This window comes from Saccopteryx bilineata, chromosome 6, assembly GCF_036850765.1.
Source record: "Saccopteryx bilineata isolate mSacBil1 chromosome 6, mSacBil1_pri_phased_curated, whole genome shotgun sequence".
NCBI classification, from domain to species: Eukaryota; Metazoa; Chordata; class Mammalia; order Chiroptera; family Emballonuridae; genus Saccopteryx; species Saccopteryx bilineata.
Window position 1 is genome coordinate 4,290,160 of NC_089495.1, and position 16,147 is coordinate 4,306,306.

Here is a 16,147-nt window from a genome sequence, read left to right on the forward strand (position 1 = left end):
TGATGTCTCAGCACACTTGTTCTGTATGCACCTGTGTCTCCCATGGCACTGGAGGGTCTTTGAAGGAAGATATGTCTCAACAGTGCCAGTGAATTACAGCAGCCAGTAAATGCTTGTTGTGTTTCACTATGACCATTAACCTCTCCTACCCCAACTACGTTTTTGGTTTTTTTTCTACAAGAGAAGGTTTATTTAGAAAGTCATGGAGGTAGAAGAAGTGAGCCAGCTGGGCTGTGTGGGCTCGGGCACAGGTTACAGAGGCGAAAGGAGGGCCCTCGGAGCTCAGGAGAGAGAAAGGCAGAGAAAACGCACCTGGGAGAAGAAGGGGGCATGTTCCCGGGAGGGAGTACGAGCTGCGGGAGGGGGTAGAGGGGCAGGTGCATTCGAGAGAGAGAGGAAGAACGTGCCTTACTGAGTTCCTTCTCAGACATACACCACTTATGCTCTGAGACCCGTAAGAGAAATCTAATTTCTGTTCATCGTGATTGGACATAATCGTGACGTCATGTGTTTGTCAGGTTTTTTTACATTGTCCTATTTTGTTTTTACTGCAGTAAGATATCAAAGTAATGTTTCTTTTTGTTTTATCTTTTAGATATTGCTATATGGAGATTTGCCAAAAAATAAAGAAAATATAATATACTTAGCAAATCATCAATGCACAGGTTTGTATTTCATTTGCTTGAAATTTAGGTCTTTTTACAGAAAGTACGTGGGCATTCACAGTAATGCTATTTTTCTGACAGGGCCCCGTCTGCCCTGTGCGGGGGTGGGGCTCCCGGGGGGCGGGGCCTCAGGCGGGGCAGGGCGGCGCTGACCTGCTGTGTCTTTGCAGTGGACTGGATTGTGGCGGACATCTTGGCCATCAGACAAAGCGCCCTGGGCCACGTGCGCTACGTGCTCAAGGACGGGTTAAAGTGGCTGCCCCTGTACGGCTGTTACTTTTCCCAGGTGACTTTTTCCTGTGTATTTAAAAAATGTATATGTTGCTTATAAAAATTTTAGGTTTTAAAATTGGACATACACCTAATATAAATGTATGGGTTGGGGTTATTTTTATGACTTTAATAGCTTCTAAATTGAAATAATTTTATTGCAGGTTTTTCACGGTATATTTTTATATACATGTCTACCCAGATAATTACATTAAACAGCAAAAATGCAATGTATAAAAATTAAATAGGAAATTTACCAGCATAGAATTGATAGAAAATTACCTTATGAAACTCTAATACATAATTATGAACTTTAGGATATAGAAAAGTAGCTTTATATGTAAAGTACTTAGCATGTATTCAACATACATGATTTTCCAAAATGCTCTTTAAAATTACATACCAATCTTCAGGTCATGAAACTGTGTAACAGGCTCTGAGAGGGTTTGGGGCAGGGAGTACATGGGAAATAACCTTCCACTCTATTTAACAGTTAACTTTAAACTCTGAAACAGTCTGTCTTCAGAAAGGGATTGTTAGCATTTGCTATGCCTTTCCTAAATAAATTACCTGATATTTAATTTTTTAAGTATGAAGTAAAAGTTTATGTGGAAGACGAGTTAATAAGACTGTAATAGTAGATAAAAGAATAGGGCTGAAGTTGCAGTGAGTTGGAAAACCGTGAGTGTGAACGCCATCGCAGACAGCGAGCGGCCCACGCCCGCGCTCTCGCTGGGTGACTTGGTGGCGGGCATGGACCTGTGTTGGAGGTTGGAGCACCAACAGTCACTTCCTCTTCCCTCTTCCCGGTGCGATAAAGGAAAGTCAGAGTCACATGTATTTTAATGAAGTTGTTTTAAATGCTGGGTGCCTATAAAAGTGAAGTGGTTACTAAGCGTTGGACTTTATGCCAGGAAGTGAAATTTTCTTTTAAAGACTTGTTTTTCACAATTTTTATGCAGCAGAAATAATGCTATTCACAAATACTTATTTACAAGCAAAATTGAGGGATCAGACTTTCAGGTTTTGGATTTCCTATAATTACTGTGTTTACAAAAAATACTAAGCATTTCATATGCATAGAAAAACACTGTTAATATGTTCTGTTCAGAAAACTAAACATTTCCAAACTGCCAGCTTGTGAGTATTGTAAGGTGCGGCTGAACTTCAGAATACATCACAGGGTCCTTCTTGCCCTCCTCCCCGCGCTCCCCGACCAAGCCGTGGCAGGGGCCGAGAGCTCTTGCTCTCCTGAGCCCTGTGGACATACTGGAGACTTGTAACAGTTGTGGGTGACTTGTTTAGTCACTGATGCTATTTGTAACTGCGTCTTTTTATATTCTTGTGCAGGAATGCTGATGCATTCTAAGTAGGTTACAGATGAGTATTAAAGAATATATGAATTATAAGTGATAAGCTTCATCGAAAGAGGTGCTTTTCCTCCTCTGGTTGTATCTTTACTCTTTGGCTTGGCGTTTATTATTTCTTCCTTTATTGTTTTAAATGCAGAAGTCACTATTATACATCATCAATATTAAGTGTTTTGGACTTCGTTGGTCCTTCCTGTAACTTGATGAACAGACCTATACAGTTTAAATGGTTTTATAGCAAATGTTGTTTGATAATTAATACAAGTGGAGGAAGGCCTGGGATTTAGACGTAGTCGAGGAGAGGAATGGGGTTCGTCTGAGACTGTCTCCTGAGCCCCGTGAGCAGGAGTCCCAGCAGAGGAAAGTCTTTGGTGGAAGGAGGGCCACTCAGAAATAGAGTATGTAATGCTTGGAGATTCTAAAGGAATAGGAAGTCAGAGCACCTTTTAAAATAAACAGTTTTTACCCGAAGTTCCCAGTCAGGGGCTTGTGTCTCACTTTTCCTTTTTTCTTTCATTTCCATTTTGCTAGGAGCAAAATGTTCTCTCCCCTGACTTTCTTAGGTAGGTTCTCAAAAGGGAGAAAAAAATCACAGTTCTATGAAATATTTGAAAACCAGCTTAAACATTCAGAGTCCCTAGAAGGATGCTTAATTTGGAGGGTGGTGGGATTCTAACCATTTAAGTAGTGATCCCCCGGAAGTTACTGCAAAGAGTAGCCTGGGGTTTTGGCCTATTCTGGGGGAGGCATTAAGGTCCCATGGTCAACATTAGAAATCTTACTGACTTCAGATGTAACTGGACATTTCATGTTCGTACTTGAGGTTTCTGAAGCTGACTGGGGCTTTCGCCAGGGTTACTTTGTAGCCTGATTTGTGCCCGACTGACCGGGAAGTATAACATCAGGGATCTGCAGACCCGCTTTAGCTGTTGACTGAATAGCCTGCCCTGTTCTTTGTGTCTCCAGCAGACAGGCTTCTCTGGGGGTGTGCTCACTGGCCCCCACATCCCTGAGGGGCTGCCGTGCTGAGGGGCAGGCTGAGTGCAGTGCCCACTTGCACCCCCCCACGCACTACTTGCTCCTCCCCACACCTGCTCAGGACCGTGTGTCCCCCGCTGCGTCACGTGCTGTTCCCTGGCACGTGGGGCCCACCGTGAGCTCTCCCGTCAGCTGCCTGTGTAGCCCGCCTCCGTTCCTCACTCCGCCTGTCTCCGGCTGTTTCTTTAGCGTTACACCCATCAGGGCCCAGGGTAGGTGTCATCGTGAAGCCCTTCCTGAGCCTACCAGCCCCTCTTCTTCCGTCCTGTTTGTCGTGTGGACTACCTTTATTAAAACCCTTACCAGTTCTCTCTCTATCACAGCTGTGTACATGTGTCACTTCCCACTAGTCGGTAAGTTTCTTGAAGAAAGGTAACTGGTCTTCACTTCAGTATCTTGCAGATATTTTTGAATTAAAATAGATTTTAATAAGCAAGTTAAATGACCAAGAAGAAATATGTAAAGAATAGATGTCATAATGTCACTGAGAGCTTGGAGGAAATTCTGCATTGCATTATATGCATGCTGTGACTTTTAATTCTTGTTCTTGATAGACAGACCAGAATCCCGTGTGTGCCCTGCCCGGGAGCCACCTGACAACCCCATCTGGGGCCAGCGGTTGGACCAACCGAGCTGTCCTCAGCGCCCAGGGCCAACACTTGAATTAATCGAGCTATGGCTGCAGGAGGAGAAGAGAGAGAAAGAGAGAGAGAAGGGAGAGAGAGGAGAGGGGGAGAGGGAGAGAAGCAGATGGTCGCTTCTCCTGTGTGCCCTGACTGGGGATCGAACCCAGGATGTCCATACACTGGACTATCCACTGAGCCAACTGGCCAGGGCCAACTTTTAATTCTAAAGTGAGTTTAATCTCATCAGTCCTCTCTGGTAGCGCACTCTGAGCGTGGCCTCTGCACTCAGCAGCCAGCTTGCCTGTGGCAGGAGCCACGAGCAGCATCGAAGGTCACTGTGCTTCCTCTCTGTGCTGTCCCCCGGCTTCTCTCTGTCCACTTCCTTTCACTCACATTCTCGATCAAGACAAAATCAAACTGCTCATTTATTTTACAGATGAGTTCAACGTAGCGCAAGGGAAAGAAAAGTTTCTGTGAAGTTCAGTTATGAACTTGAGGTGAGGTTACCTGAGCCTTTATGCAGGGGCCTGTCCGTCGCTCTGGCTGCCGTACAGAGACCACAGACGGGGTCACACACAGACACCAACTTCCTCCTGGGTCTGGGGGCTGGGAGTCCACGGCCAAGGTGTTGGTGGGTCGGTGTCTCTTGAGACCTCTTCTCCCTGTGTCCGTCGCTCTGGCTGCTGTACAGAGACCACAGACGGGGTCACACACAGACACTTCCTCCTGGGTCTGGGGGCCGCAGTCCACGGCCAAGGTGTTGGCGGTCGGTGTCTCTTGAGGCCTCTTCTCCCGTGTCGTCCCTCTGTGCTCGCATGTCTGTGTCCTCACTCCCCTCACGTGGCACTCGAGGGGCCTCGCCTCCCCTCCGTGTCTCCCAGAGGCCCATGCCTGCACCCCGTCACCCGGCGAGTCGGGCTTCAACACGAGGAGAGCACAGTCCAGTCTGCCGGGGCTGCATAAACATCTGTGGTTGGGTTCGTTTTAAAAATCCCTAAAGACCGTGAATGTTGGCATTTTAAGAACACTTTTCAGCGATTTTTGTAATTACTGGGAAAACTGAGAACTAAGATCCATCTGCAGTCAAGTTTTGTATTTTACAAATGTATTTTTAAGAATCAAAGTATTTTTAACTACCAGCTAAGTGTTATGTACTTTCCAGTACACTGTGCAGTTTTATTTGAATTATGTGGAAGCATCGGAGGGTTTTCCTCTGATGTTCTTCAGATGCTAATACTTGAATTATTAACTGTAACTTTGTTCTGCGCTCGTGGGAGCCGAGTAGCCTGTGTGCTTCCTGGCCGCTGGGTGTTTCCGTGGTGACCTCTCTTCTCCCGGTTTCTGTGGCAGCATGGAGGCATCTATGTCAAGAGGAGCGCCCGCTTTGACGAGGCCGAGATGAGACGGAAGCTGCAGGCCTACGTGCACGCCGGGACGCCCGTAAGACGCCCTCCTCAGCCTGTTCTCTCTGCAGCGCAGGAAGTGCTTCTAAGTGCCTTGTCCCATGCGTGTCACGAGGAACGATAACACAGTTTGGTTAAGGCCGCAGAAGCCCTCCCACTGGAGGGAACATTCCGTTGGGCCGCGAGGAAGGGGCTGCAGACCTCCAGCCCTGGGTCAGCTGGCAGGGGACAGACCAGGACACTGCCGTCCCGAGTCCTGCAGGGGGGGGAGGGACACTGCCGTCCTGAGTCCTGCAGGGGGGGGGACACTGCCGTCCCGAGTCCTGCAGGGGGGGGGAGGGGAGGGACACTGCCGTCCCGAGTCCTGCAGGGGAGGGGAGGGACACTGCCGTCCCGAGTCCTGCAGGGTAGGGAGGGACACTGCCGTCCCGAGTCCTGCGGGGGGGGGAGGGACACTGCCGTCCCGAGTCCTGCAGGGGAGGGGGGGGGAGGGACACTGCCGTCCCGAGTCCTGCAGGGGAGGGGGGGGGGAGGGACACTGCCGTCCCGAGTCCTGCAGGGGAGGGGAGGGGAGGGACACTGCCGTCCCGAGTCCTGCAGGGGAGGGGGGGGAGGGACACTGCCGTCCCAAGTCCTGCAGGGGAGGGGGGGGAGGGACACTGCCCTCCCGAGTCCTGCAGGGGAGGGGGGGGAGGGACACTGCCGTCCCGAGTCCTGCAGGGGAGGGGGGGGAGGGACACTGCCGTCCCGAGTCCTGCAGGGGAGGGGGGGGAGGGACACTGCCGTCCCGAGTCCTGCAGGGGAGGGGAGGGGAGGGACACTGCCGTCCCGAGTCCTGCAGGGGAGGGGGGGGAGGGACACTGCCGTCCCGAGTCCTGCAGGGGAGGGGGGGGAGGGACACTGCCGTCCCGAGTCCTGCAGGGGGGGGGGAGGGCCACTGCTGCCCGGAATCTGTAAATAACAAGTGGGGCTCCTGTAACCTTACACTCCAGCCAGCTGTCCTGCTCATCTTCAGTGTCAAGAGGGCGTTTTAGAAGGAACAGCTGTTTTCTGTCTGAGTGTAAATTTAGATTTCTAGTGTATATTGAGTTATTTAGAAAGCCAAAAATAGTATCAATATCTACAAAGGCTTATTCAATATAAATATTGTTTTATAAAATTTGCTCCCCAAAAGACTGTCGGTGTTCTGTTAGGAAGATGCCGATGGCTGCCCAGTGGCCCTGCCCCTGGCTGCCGGAGGACACCAGGACGGCGTGGCCGCGGGCTGTGCTGCCCAGTGCCTGGGGCTCCCGTCCGGTCGCTCACAAGCCTGCCTCGGTGCCCAGGCCTTTTTCTTCTTTCCACGTGTCCCCCTCTGTCCACCTCCCCTCCTCTCCCCTCCTCTGTGCAGCCCTCCTGGGTGGCAGCTCATCCAGTGCCCTATGCTCATTGCTTACAAGCATCTCAGGTTTCTGCGTCACCACCGCCTGGTGACCCCTGCTGAGGGCGTCACTGTCGATATCCCGGCGCTCTGCTGGTGTTTGGGTTTGGAAGCAATATTCTCTTCGCATTCCATATGCTGATGAAGGCGCCTCCTATTTTTTAAAATAAATTTAAAAGCTTGGAATAATTTTAGGTTTACAAAATCAAGTGAAAAAGCCACCTATGGAAAGGGAGAAAATATTTGCAAACCACACATTCTGTACGGTGTTAATTTCCAAAAGATGAGAAATTCACGCAACTCACTCACAAGAAAACAAATCATCCCCAAATGGTAGAAGGACTTGAATCGGTATTTCTCCAAAGCCATAGGAGGGGCCAGCGGTAAATGAAGAAGGTGTGTTGCATCATTGGTCATCAGGGCGGTGCCAGTCACGGCCACAGTGAGCCCTTACCTCACACCTGCTAGAATGGCAGGTATCAGAAAGCCGGGGATGACCCATGCCGGGCAGGATGTGGAGGAAGGGACTCCCGGGTGCTGTTGATGGGATGTGAGTTGGTGTCGGTGTTACGGAGAACGGAACGGAGGGACCTCCACGAAAGAAGGGAACTGGAGATTCCCTGTGTCCAGCAATTCTCTGAGTGCATATCCAAAAAATATACATATAACACTATCTTGAGGAGATAGCTGCACCCCCATGTTCATCGCAGTAATAGTCACAGCGGCCAAGATACGCAAACCACCTATGTGTCCATCAGGAGATGAGGGGAGAAAGAAAATACGGTATATGTGTATGTACAATGGGATATTTTTCAGCCTCAAAAAATAAGGAAATGCTGTCATTTGTGACTGCAGAGCACAGGAAACTTTTCTATTTATTGGAGTATTCATAATGATTGGTGACTGAGCACAGTGACTGCAGGGGGCTGCGGTGTAGAATTTGGTGAACTTGGCACTATGTGTGTACCCTAACCCTGCCAGCTCAGTCAAGATGACGGACACGGGTCAGTGCCCTCAGTTTCCTCCTGTGTGTTTGTGCCTTTTTTCTGCAGGCAGTCGCTGACCTGCTTTCTGACCCTGTAGATTCATGTGCGTTTTCTCCAGTTTCACGGAACTGGAATCATACAGTTTGCACTCTTGGAGGCGTGGCTGACTCCTTCCACTTAGCCTGATTGTTTTGAGCTTCATCCATATTGTACGGATCAGTATTTTTGTTTCCTTTACTGCTAAGCAGCGTGACATAACTTCTGTTGTATCTGTGAGTTTCCTTTTCATATTCATTGTGTCATAAAGAACAAAAGTTTTTAATTTTTTACAAGTCCAATTTATTGATGTTTCATAATTTCTGCATTTTGTGTTCTGTTTTAGAATTCCTGGCCAAATTCAGGGTTATGAGATTTTTCTCTTGTTTTCTCCTGAGGTTTTATAGGCTTAGATTTACATTTAGGTCCATCATCCACTTTGAGTTAATTTTTGTGTATGGTATATTTGAAAAAACTTGATGGAAGTCTTATTTTGTCTTTTGGCTACCAAGCATGTTGGTGTAGATTTTGTAACTCAGTTCTTTTTTTCTTTTTTTTTCCTTTTTTTTTTTTTTTTGTATTTTTCCGAAGTGAGAAGCGAGGAGGCAGAGAACAGACTCCCGCATGCGCCTGACCGGGATCCACCTGGCATGTCCACTTAGGGGGTGATGCTCTGCCCATCTGGGGCATTGCTTCACTGCAATTGGAGCCATTCGAGTGCCTGAGGCGGAGGCCATGGAGCCATCCTCAGCGCCCGGGCCATCTTTGCTCCAATGGAGCCTCGGCTGCGGGAGGGGAAGAGAGAGACAGAGAGGAAGGAGAGGGGGAGGGGTGGAGAAGCAGATGGGCGCCTCTCCTGTGTGCCCTGGCTGGGAATTGAACCCGGGACTTCCACACGCCGGCCCTACACTCTACCACTGAGCCAACCGACCAGGGCCGTAACTCAGTTCTTAAATTAGGAGTTTTTCACTGTATAGTTTTACTATTTCTGGTTTGATGTTCCCTAGCAGATAAGTGTAAAAGCTTAGACTAATGGATTACTTAGTAAACATCTGGCTTAATATTCTTCTTTATTTACAAGTACATTATTTTAATTTATGAAGTAGCTTATAAATCAAGTCATTTATAATGTATTAAGGAAACTATAAAATAATACTGTGATTTTTGAAATGTGAACACTGGCTACCTTATATTGTGGAAATTTACATATTTATATATGGTTTTTGTAAATAAGATGTACTTAGGGACACATATATAAAATTTGCGCCTTTTTAAAAATCATTTTGAGAAATAGGAGGGAACTCATTAATTAATGCAGACTTTGTATGAGTCAGCATTTCATGGCCAAATTTCCATGTAGTGAATATTAATGTATGATTAGAAATGTTAGATTATTTTTGTGAAGTTTTTCCATTGATTTGCGAGAGAGAAGCATCAACTCTTTCTTGCTCTTAGTTCCATTTAGTTGTGCACTCATTGTTTCTGGTACTTGCCCTGACCCGGGGTCAAACCCATGACCTTTGGTGCACTGGGTTGATACTTGATCCACTGAGCCATCCACCCAGGGCCAGAAGTACTAGGTTGTTAATGACAGACCTATTGTGAATGTAGGATTGCATTTTTTTTTTTTTCAGAGAGAAAGAGAGAGGGGTAGACAGGGACAGATAGACAGGAACGGAGAAAGATGAGAAGCATCAATCATTAGTTTTTCATTGCGCGTTGCAACACCTTAGTTGTTCATTGATTGCTTTCTCATATGTGCCTTGACCGTGGGCCTTCAGCAGACCGAGTAACCCCTTGCTGGAGCCAGCGACCTTGGGTTCAAGCTGGTGGGCTTTTTGCTCAAACCAGATGAGCCTGCGCTCAATCTGGCGACCTCGGGGTCTTGAACCTGGGTTCTCTGCATCCCAGTCCAATGCTCTATCCACTGCACCACCGCCTGCTCAGGCTAGGATTGCATTTTTAACATAGTCTGTGTTAAACTCACTTGAATTTTCCCAGTTGGGTGGTTCTGTCTGAAATGAAGCTCATATGTAAATGAGATACTCTTCCCACCCAAGGACACACCCTTGTAGCAGGAATAGTGTTGACGCTGAGTTAGCAACAGCGGTCGCACTCAAAACAAACCGGACTTTCTCTGTGCTCACAGATGTATCTGGTGATCTTCCCGGAGGGGACGCGGTACAACCCAGGGCTGACCGAGGTCATCTCCGCGAGCCAGGCCTTTGCTGCTCAAGAAGGTAAGACGTCTCACTGTGTCTGAAAAAGCCATTTCTAAAGATAGTGACCTTTTTAAATTTTTGTGCCTAGAAAAGATATTTATGTTTTACAACAATTGAAATGAATTAACGTATTTTTTCTTGAATGACTGTATTACCTCTTGGGAAGGAAGCTCCTTCTCTCTAATTCGCACACGTGAGCACGTCTGTGAGATGAAACTCGGCAGCTCACGCGGTACAGATTTTGGAGTGTGGATCCAGGTAGTGTGTCTAGGCCCATGCCTGCAGATGAACCTTTCTGAACAGTGTGGGTTCTGTGTGACGGAGCTTCCGGTCTGTTGGCTGACAGACCTGGATCGGAACCCGATTCCAACAAGTATTCGCTCTCTGGCTTCAAGCTGCCTGATGCTCCTGCGCTGCAGTTTCCTCAGCTCTTAGGAAACAGGTGCCCCGCGGGCGGGCGTCAGCCTGTAAGGCTTTGTGGGTTAGGAGACGTGTGCAGATTCCAGTGGAGAATGTCACACAGTTGGTTCACCGTGCCCGGAAGCTGTTTTATGTGCCTAATAGGAGACCGTTCTTGACATCGGTATTTTAGAAAGGTGGATAACTGATACCCGAGTGAACTGTCCAACCTCACTGAGCCGGAAGTAAGCAGAAAGGGGGCTCTGCTGTGTCCTCCCAGGCGTCTTTGAGGACCGACTGAGTTAGCATGTCACCTCGACACGGAGAAGCAGGGACTCAGTGAGCACGTGCCGTGTTCCCGACACTGAGCTGGGCCTGTGCAGTCATGCGGTGTGCCCTCTGCGCTGACCAGCATGGCGGCCCTGCCCGCCGGGGCTGGCGAGCATCACACTGTGGCCAGTGCATCAGAGGACATCGGCTTTTGATTTTCTCTATTTCTAGTGAATTCGTTGTGATCTAACGTGAATCCTCCCCAGAGTGTGCTGACTGTAAGGGTAGCAGCCGTGCACTGGCTTGCATTCTGCCCTTCTCCCGGGCTCCGCAGAGAGGGGACCTGGTTAGCCTCTGCCCCGGGGTGGGCCGTGAGCGCTCGTTCTGCTGCACTGGGGGGGGGGGCCTGCCTGGGACCGAGAGTCCTGGGTGACCGTGCTCGTACGTCAGGCAGTCAAGTCCCGCGGGAATGCACCAGCTCACCTGGTGGGCTATGCCACCTGGGACTTCACCAGCTCACCTGGTGGGCTATGTCAGCTGGGACTGCACCAGCTCACCTGGTGGGCTATGCCACCTGGGACTTCACCAGCTCACCTGGTGGGCTATGTCAGCTGGGGCTTCACCAGCTCACCTGGTGGGCTGTGCCAGCTGGGGCTTCACCAGCTCACCTGGTGGGCTATGTCAGCTGGGACTGCACCAGCTTACCTGGTGGGCTGTGCCAGCTGGGACTGCACCAGCTCACCTGGTGGGCTATGTCAGCTGGGACTGCACCAACTTACCTGGTGGGCTGTGCCAGCTGGGACTGCACCAGCTCACCTGGTGGGCTATGCCACCTGGGACTTCACCAGCTCACCTGGTGGGCTATGTCAGCTGGGACTGCACCAACTTACCTGGTGGGCTGTGCCAGCTGGGGCTTCACCAGCTTACCTGGTGGGCTGTGTCAGCTGGGAGTGGTCAGGCCTCTCTCCTCACATTCCCTTCAGCTTCCCCTCACGTTCTGTATGTACCAGATGTCACTGTCACACCAGGAAGAGTCTCAGAAGGACTCGCCAGTAGCTTCGGGCCACGTTCCCAACCCCTTCCTTCCATAACCTCAGGCTTGTGCTGTTTCCTGATTTGTAGGCAAGGGATGATGATATCTGCTTTATAAGGCTTTTGTGAGGTTCAGTGACATGATGTCTGCAAAGAGCAAGTGTGGAGGGCCCACTGCGGGTTGTCCTGTGCCACTGTATGGAAGGGACGGGAGCACCAGGCCCACTGCGGGTTGTCCTGTGCCACTGTATGGAAGGGACGGGAGCACCAGGCCCACTGCGGGTTGTCCTGTGCCACTGTATGGAAGGACGGGAGCACCACAGACTTGGGTGTCCTCAGGTGTGCTGGAGTGACAACGGGGGTTTTTATGGACTCAGAGTTACAGGGGGATTTTGACTGGGGGAGGTGCTGCCCCTAACCCACGTTGTTCAAGGGTTAAGTGTTCATTGTGTGTGTGTGTGTGTGTGTGTGTGTGTGTGTCTTCCTATTTAAATATTGGCATACTTTTCCAGTTGGGTAAAACAAATGTTTATATGCAGTATTTACTGTGGTATATTTATTCAGTCTCTGTTTCAATCCGGGTTCCAGGCCGGAGACGAGGTGGTGAAACGACAGATCTTCTAACGGTTTTCTGGAAGTCTGAGGGGGGACAGGTGTCCGGGGGTCGGTTGTTTACAGTGAGGACTGTCCTGGCTTGCCGAGGGCCGCCTTCTGGCTGTGTCCTCACATGGCCTCTCCGCAGTGTGCTCACACAGACGTCTCTGTGTCTCCCTCTCTCTATGAGAACACAGGTCCTGTTGAAGTCAGGCCCCACCATGGTGACCCCTGAACCTCAGTCACTTCCTTAAAGACCCCGTCTCCGAGTTCCGGCAGAATGAGCTGCAGGAAGGGCTCGTACCAGGGCCTCAGGTTATGCTCCTGTCTGTAATAAGATTGAAGACTAGTATTTCTCAATTTACTATTTTAAATCAGTTTAAGATGTATCTTTATCATTTATTGTTTAATCAGTAACTGAGATGACTTTAATATATGTACTAAGAATTATTTCATTTTAAAAAATCCACAGCAGTTTTGTAATGCATTTTAAAAGAAGTACTTCTAAGTAAGTCTTACAATAGTGTAATGATATATGTATATTCTAGCTTTTTTAGTTTAATAAGAACCTAGTCACCTATAATTGATCAATTATTGGTTTGTATTTTTCTTAGTTGTAGATCCTTCTCCTTTTAGTGAAAAATTTCGCTAAAATTTTTAGCGAAAGGGGAAGAGAAATCTGTCTTATGGATATAATTTCTAACTGCCTACTGTTCTTCCTTTAAATTCTGTAACTTTGAACACTGTTGATATCTATTAGAAGTATATTTCCTTACGACTGAAGGTAATTATTCCCACCATACACAGAGGAAGTTGGTTTGTGAACAGTATATCTTGAAAAGTGTTTCCTGTTTTCTTTCCTCTTCGGTCACAACTAAATGAGATTACTTGAAACTAACCCAAAAGTACTTGTTTTTTCATCTGTTAATTTTTCTTAAAGAAAGTTGAAACTTACAAACTTACAGCACTTGTTAGTCTGTGATGTGTTTTGCTTCTAAATATTATTAATTTTGTTCCTAAAGTACTTTTATTTCATTCTGACTTAAAAAAAATAAGTAAAAAAAAAACCCAAAACCGACTTGAAGTGTAGGTAATTACAACTTGGTACTTACTCATACGGGTAAGTCATTATACCATGTGCCACCCTTCCGCTCTGTTGACAGTGGTGTGGGCTGGCTTACGAGGTAGGAGGGGTGGGTGTGGAAGTGGCTGGTGTCTGTCTGAACCCTAAATATTTCAGGGCCCTGGTTATAGCTTTTTCCTAGAAAAGTTTTGCTTAAAAAAATAATAGGCAAAAATATGCTGATCCAGTATTAGAGTTATTAAATTGAAGATATATTTGTGTTATAGTGTCACAAATTATTAATATTGTTTACTTCAAAGATTGTCATATTAATGGTTTCTAAATTCCCTTTTTGAAACTAAATGTTAGTTGTTCCTTTAAAAAAGACTTAATCACATTACCACTGAGATCGGGTGTGTTCAGGATGGTCTGGTCGTAGACTTTTTGAACTGCAATCTCTCCAGGACAAAGCTTAAAATTTTGAGAGGTCTGAAATATAGGTAGATTCTTCATAAAACTAATGTCAAGTAAGCAAAGTATATATTGAAGGCTGCTCATTTTTATAATAGTAAATCAGGAAAAGGAGAATTTTCAGAAAGGCTAACATGGAACTTGCCATGTAAAAAGCAATGGTTAACGTTTAGTAAGGAGAGCTCTACATATGATAGTATGTGATGATGATAGTATAACAGTGTATAAATATAAATGTATAAATATGTAAATATAATGTACTATGTAGTGTAATAGCTTTATTTTTTATTTTTTAATATTTATTGATTTTTTTAGAGAGAGGAGTGAGAGAGAGAGACAGAAAGAGAGAGAAGGGGGAGGAGCAGGAAGCATCAACTCCCATATGTGCCTTGACCAGGCAAGCCCAAGGTTTCGAACCGGCGACCTCAGTGTTCCAGGTCGACGCTTTATCCCACTGCGCCACCACAGGTCAGGCCTGTAGTGTAATAGCTTTAAATGAATGGAAATAAAGTAGTGTGGTCGCTAGATGACCGTTCTGTAAGTAGTTTCTAGGCGTCCGCTTTGTTACGTGACTGAGATTGTCCGGATTTAAGTCCAGCCGACCTGTCAGTTGTGCCCCTCCTCCCCCAACCCCCAGCGCAGTGCCCTGTTCGCGGAAGTGTGATCAGGTGTCTGTCCGTCTCCGCAGTGATGGCGGAGTGCTGGAGAATACTGCCTGTTCCCAGGGAGGCCGCAGTGCCTCTCCCGTGGGCCTCGGTCGCGTGGACTCGGACACCGTGAGGAAGGCCACACTGAGCCCTCACGTTCTTTACTGTGGTTGGCTGGTCATTTTCGAATAAGAGTAGGGATGAATCTGGGGAGGGAGGAAGCTGCAGACCCCCTTTATGAGGCACTGGAGAAACTCTTCCACTCTGCACACTCGCTTCTCCATAGTGTCTGACTGCGGCTGCGTGTCGTGTCTCGGCCTTGGCCGCCTTGTTGTTTCTGTGGTGCGGCTGCAGCTGGCTGGGCAGATCCCTGCCGCAGGGGGTGTGGCAGGCAGTGTGCTCGTGAGTCTGGGGGCACAGCAGACCAGGGCCCCTGTCAGATGTGCGCGTGGTGCTGTGGACACAGCCAGTGTGCAGTGCCTTTGAGAGCTGAGTTTTACTTCTGAGGCTGATGCCGCGGGAAGTGTTCTGTTTTCGTGTTAGAGGAATTTCGAAGGACTTGCATTTGGAGAAGCTTAGCCTGGTGCAGTAAGATCTGCTTGGGGTGGAAACAAGGCTGCTCAGAGGTTGCCAACGTCTTCTTCCCATCTCCCCCATCAAGGAAAACGCCCCATCTTGTCTTCACGAAGCCCAGTGTCAGGACCCGAGTCCAGACAGTCTGCACCACGGCTTAGCCCCTATTGAAGCTCTGCCCAGTCCAGGCGCTGCTCCAAGCCAGAACTGGGGACACTGTGTGGCTGCCAGCCCATGTGGCATGGGAGCAAATGGGTCCAGCACCTGTCTCCAAGCGAGAAGGCAGATCTTGCTTAAAGCTTCTGTCTATACTGTTGGGCTGGAAAGGACTAGCTTTTCTTTAAGCTGACCAATGGCTTTCTTTAGGATTTCACAGTTTACACTGGTTCCTCCCACGAATCAATCAGATCCTTCTTCTAGACTAGATGACAGGCTTTTGTGGTGCATCTTGGCTTGCACTGCACATGCCCAGTAGAAGAGCTCCCCACATGCTCCCCTCAGCACTGACCCAAGGTTTTATTATCTGGAGGGTCCCCCTCACCGGTTTCCTTGAGGACCCCTAGATCAGAGACTGTAAGTCACTGTCTGTGTGGGTTGGAGGAGCCCAGGACTCAGATTTATGATCTTGAGGTGACTTCTGATCATCAAAGAAGGGCCAGATTCTGTCTTGGTGCCCTGGTAAGGGTGCCTGACATGACTGGCCGTGAAGGGTGAATAGACCATGTGTTTGTAAATACACACAGGAAACTGTTTTCTCACCTCACACTCTGATCCCCCGCTTACCCCTCTCGAGCTGGCAGTGCTGCCGCTGCCCTGAAACACCAGCTCGGCAGGCAGCCTCGTTGCCCAGGCGCTCACTGCTGGTGCTGGGCCTGCCGGTGTCCTCAGGGAGCATGCCCGGCCTTTCCTGCAGACGCCTTCCTCTGCTCGGCTGTGCTGCCCGGTCTCCTTGTGCTTCCTCCTGGCCTCCTGGGAGCAGAAGCTGCGAGGGGGACGCTGCAGCAGGCGGGGTGGGGGGGGGGGACTAGATAGTGTTGGAGGGTGGGAGCAACCCCCAGTGTG

General features: G+C 48.5%; 1 protein-coding gene across 1 annotated transcript in view; it reads left to right on the forward strand.

The window, feature by feature from the left end:
* Positions 1-16,147, forward strand: part of AGPAT5 (1-acylglycerol-3-phosphate O-acyltransferase 5) — a 37,453-nt gene that overhangs the window by 11,653 nt on the left and 9,653 nt on the right. The window contains exons 2-5 of the mRNA XM_066235373.1: positions 596-665; positions 836-951; positions 5,320-5,409; positions 9,964-10,054. Of these exons, the coding sequence (XP_066091470.1) occupies positions 596-665; positions 836-951; positions 5,320-5,409; positions 9,964-10,054 (367 nt within the window). The remainder of the gene's footprint in view (positions 1-595; positions 666-835; positions 952-5,319; positions 5,410-9,963; positions 10,055-16,147) is intronic.